This window comes from Pinus tabuliformis, chromosome Q, assembly GCF_031772625.1.
Source record: "Pinus tabuliformis cultivar Carrire ecotype Pingquan chromosome Q, CPIR1, whole genome shotgun sequence".
Taxonomy (NCBI): Eukaryota; Viridiplantae; Streptophyta; class Pinopsida; order Pinales; family Pinaceae; genus Pinus; species Pinus tabuliformis.
This window is the reverse complement of record NC_142296.1, coordinates 1323868329-1323873325: the sequence shown is the minus strand read 5'-3', so window position 1 is coordinate 1323873325 and position 4997 is coordinate 1323868329. Positions and strand designations below refer to the sequence as shown.

Here is a 4997-nt window from a genome sequence, read left to right as displayed (position 1 = left end):
ATAGATCCAAAATTAAGATGGATCTAAGCTTCTTTCATTATTAATTATAATTATAATAAAAAATATAAATTTTATTTTATCTTTTCTATTTTTATGTAATTTCACCAAGCCAAAATGTTTTTATTAATAATTATAATTATTTTATTATTAATTTTAATTTTATGTAAACTGACCGAGTCAAATGTTTAACAAGACAAAACAAGATAGGACATTGCAACATCTCTTCCATATTAGGTTGGAAAGCACCTCTCAGCTTAATGAAATGCACCCCAAGTTATGTATCCTCCACACATGATCAATAGTTCATAAATGGTTATGATGAACTAGATGCTTTAATAGAAAAAGTGGAATTATGATATAGAGGAAGATGACTTATTTTGGAATACATTGTTTATAAAGCAAGAGTTTGAAATTTTGCCTATAATATTTCTCTCAAATATAACTTATTTTTGAATAATTTTTTTATAGAATTTTAAATTATAATTTTAGATTTACTAAAATTATAGTTAAGCGCTACTTCACAAAATTAGAATCATAAAAATTCATTTACAATATCAAAATTTAGAAAAATTGGTCAAAGTAAAAATTTCCCATTACTAAAGACACCACAATGAGGGTAGTATTTATAACATCAATAGATGCCTTCGAGCCCCTCCTTGGAAAAGACATTCCTATCCTTAGAAGAAGGGAAGCTTATTTAAGTTCTAACGGAACATTTAACGAATACATTTGAAATAGCAAAGGAAAACATATTTGAAATAACAAAGAAAAGTACCTCTCAGCTTAATTCTACAATTCAATATGAGGGGATGTTTAAGTTTGTCCGTTCGTCCATAAAAATTTACATTCTAAATAGAAAATTAATGTCAGCTATAATAAAAAAAATGAACATGGTGTAAAATACTTAGAAGTTAAAAAAACTGTGTAAGTAAGATGTTTCAATCTTACACTTTTCAAAGATATTTCAAAGAGATTTAAATAAACTAGTTGAAGATCTATGCTAACTAATTTATGTAGATATCAACTTCACATAGATTTGTATATAGAAAAAATTCTTAAAATAAAATATTTTAATATTGTATATAAAAAAATATTCAATGTGAGTTATCATAAAATATTTTAATATGAATTAATACTGATATATACTTAAAAATACATTAACAATAAAAAACCGTTTTAGTAAAATATTTTAATATCAATTATGACTATATTATATATCATTTAAAAAAAATTATGTATATATCATGAAAAAAAGTAAGTTTTTTTTGGTTAAAACGTTTATTTGGTCCTATACATACTCTATTTAGCATTCAAAAATACAATTTAAACAACGAAAAACAATATTGTATTTTGCACTCTATAGAAGTTTGCAGTGAAGAAATTTGATACCTCTCAACTCATGTTAGATCCACACTTAAGATGGATATATGCTATTATGGAAGTGTTCAATGATGGCTGATTTTGTAATGCGGTTATGGTAGGTGTCAACCATATGTTCTTTGAGTTGAGATTTGAAGGATCTACTAGTTTTCCCTATGTAAGACATTCCACGGGAGAAAGAGATTTAATAGACTCCAAGACCTAGCATAGGGTCATTCTTATCCTTGGCCGATTTGAAGAGTTGGATGAAGGTTTTCAGGGGTTTGAAGAAGGTTTTGATGTTATTTTCAGAAAGAATTTTGGATATATGATTAGTAACCCCTTGAATGTAGGGCATGGTTACTTTGGTTAAGGGAGAGTTACTAGGAAGGTTTCTAGGAAAACAGAGTGAAAGACCTTGTTGATTTGGGATATGGAGTAACCATTGAATTTGAGGGCTTTGGTGAGATGGGATTTTTCTTTAGGTAAGGATTGGGAAGAGGAGATTCAAATAGCTAGAGTAACACGGGTTTTAAGCACGACATATTTTTAGTAGGATGACGATGGGAGTTAAAATGAAGGTACCTATAGGTATGCGTCTTACTTTCAATAGACTTGGTGAGTAAGAGAACCATTGGGGTGGTGAAAGACAAGGACATCTAGAAAGGGGAGGAAATGATTCTCTTCAAACTCCATAGTGAACTGTATGTGGGGGGATATGTTATTGTGATGGGACAAGAAGGTTTGAAGTGTAGGTAAACCATGAGACCAAATAACAAAGGTATAATCAACAAACCACTTCCAAAATTTAGGTTTTAGGTGGAAGGTTTCAAGGGCTACGGTTTCAAACTGCTTCATAAAAATGTTAGCTACAACAAGGGAAAGGGATGGGCCCTTAGTTGTGCCTTTGATTTTCTCATAACATACTTCGTCAAAAGCGAAAAAGGTGGTGGTAAGACAAATTTTGACAAAGTTAAGGGTTTCAGGGTCTACAAGTTTAGAAATGACATCAATGGTTTCATGGATAGGAATTTTGGTGAATATGGAAACAATATCAAAGCTAACCATGATGTCGTTTTCTTCAAGCTTGAGGTGCTTGGTTTGCTGAATAAAATCGGAGAAGTCTTTAATGAAGGAGGTAGATTGATTGAAAAAAGGGCAAATCTTATTGACAAGGAATTTGGAGAGGGCATGGGTATGACCACCAATAGCGCTAACTATAGGTGTGAGGGGGATAACATTTTTATGAATTTTAGATCGACCATAAATCCTCGGGGTAATGGGGTTAAGGGGGATGAGAATCTTTTGGATGGTTGGGTCAAGGGATGAAGATTTAATGGCTTTGGTGACCTTGTTGGTGACAACTTGGAGGGGGTTCTTAGTTAAAAGTTTGTATGAATTGGTCATGTGTGGAAGAATACATAACTTGGGGTGCATTTCGTTGTGCCAACTTAGTGTGGAAAAGATGTTGCAATGTCTTGTCATGTTCTCTCTTATTGACTAGGTCAAAATTACATAAAAATAAAAATAAAATAATTATAATTATTAATAAATCATTTTGAGTTGGTCAAATTACATAAAAATAAAAAATAAAGATAAAAAATAAATAAAATAAATAACTATAATTACAATTGTAATTAATTATATAAATAATTAAACTATCCTAGATTCATTCTAATGTTAGATCTATCAAGTGTAGAGAGATCAAATGTCAAGTTTTGCACCTTAAAAGATTTGATTCATCTAGGCACTTGATTTAAGATGGATCTAAGCTTATTTCATTATTAATTATAATTATAAATATAAATATTAATCATTATAATTATAAATATTAATATTAATAATTATAATTATAATTATAATTATAATTATTAATTTTATTTTATCTTGATTTTTATGTAATTTGAGGAAATCAAAATGTTTTTATTAATAATTATAATTATTTTATTATTATTTGTAATTGTAATTTTGATTTTATGTAATTTGACGAGTCAAAATGTTTAACAAGACAAAATAAGATAAGGCAGTGCAACATCTTTTCCATATTAAATTGAAAAGCATCTCTGGGCCAATAAAATACACACATCTAAGTTATATATGCTTCTGCCCATGATGAACCAAATACTTAAAATAAAAAACTAAAATTATGATAGAGAAAAAGATAAACTATTTTGAAATACAATTTTTATAAAACAAGAATTTGAAATTTTACCTATCATATTTCTTTCACATATAACTTATTTTTCAAAGATTTTTTTATGAAATTTTAAAATTATAAATTTAGTAAAATTAAAGTAAAAATTGCCCATTACCAAAAACACCACAGTGAGGGTAGTATTTATAACATCAATAGGTGCCTTCAAGCCCCTCCTTAGAAAAGACATTCCTATCCTTAGACGAAGAGAAACCTATTTAAGTTCTAACGGAACATTTAAACAATACATTTGAAATAACAAAGGAATAATTATAAATTTAGTAATGAGCATACCCACATTAGTATTCCATATTCAACCATATAAAACAAGGCAAAGTCATATTTAATGTTGTAGGTCCAAAGATATAAAACACTCAATTTATTTGTTAAAGAAATGAAAAGCGGAGATCACGTGGAGTTCTTAAAGTGTTTCAAATTGTCCAAAGGTACAGCTATATATCCAAACATTCGCCAGAGTGCTTTGTAGAGTTGGGAGCATCAGGTTTGGATCTGGCTATTCTTTGCAGGTTGCAGTCCTCTTTTCTTTCTAACCTCCTGCGATGGGCATACATCGAATCCACATCCTTGTAGCCTTTGTGCTTCTATCGACGGCTCTCATATCCACAGGTAATACTCACAGGATTCCTTATAATGTATTTTAATGGTGATTTCCTGTTCTTGTTTTCTGTTCTTTTTGGATTGAATGAGGCTTGCTGTGGCAGAGCAGAGGGCAATCAGGCGCAATGGTGCATAGCAGATCCACAGGCGCCGGCCGACATCTTGCAGGGAGCCTTGAACTGGGCTTGTGGACCTGGCAGAGCCGACTGTAGTGCAATTCAGTCGAACCGTCCCTGCTTTCTGCCCAGCACGCTCGTTGCCCACGCCTCCTATGCTTTCAATATTTACTGGCAGAAGAATAAGCACAAGGGGGCTTCTTGCCATTTCAATGCCGCCGCATTTATCACAGAAAGCAATCCCAGTACGCTTGAAAAACCAGTGACTAGATCCAATAATCTTTATGAAAAACCAGTGAATAGATCTAATATTTTTTACGGATACATTGATATTGTTGCCTCTTTCTTCCATTTTTCTGTGTGATTTAACTGCATCTTGGGTTTTCTTTGTGTGTATTTTGTCCTTTCAGGTCACGATGGATGCCAGTTTGTCGTCATACAGTAGGGTTTTTAGTCGGCAAATAGTCCGTGTCTGGTATAAAAGAGGCCGAGGATTGAGGGCATTCAATTAGGAATGTTGTGCACTGTTGTTATGACTGAGAGGAGACTGGGTTTTAAAGGTAAATCCAACCAAAAGAGGAGGAGAGGATCACTTTTTTTTTGGCATTGCTCTATTTCTCTGAGATCTGTCAATGTAATACCCAGGGAAGATCCAGTATTGGCATGTATATCATTTTCCAGAATAAAGAATGGGAAATTATTGATATTAA

At 31.6% G+C, this 4997-nt stretch overlaps 1 protein-coding gene across 1 annotated transcript; it reads left to right on the top strand.

Annotated features, from left to right (window-relative positions):
- Positions 1-4005: 4005 nt before the first annotated feature.
- Positions 4006-4997, top strand: LOC149224717 (glucan endo-1,3-beta-glucosidase 13-like). Its single transcript, XM_089383598.1, has 3 exons — positions 4006-4180; positions 4281-4532; positions 4698-4997. Exons 1-3 carry the CDS (start codon positions 4114-4116, stop codon positions 4730-4732), a joined length of 354 nt encoding a protein of 117 aa, XP_089239724.1. The 5' UTR covers positions 4006-4113; the 3' UTR covers positions 4733-4997.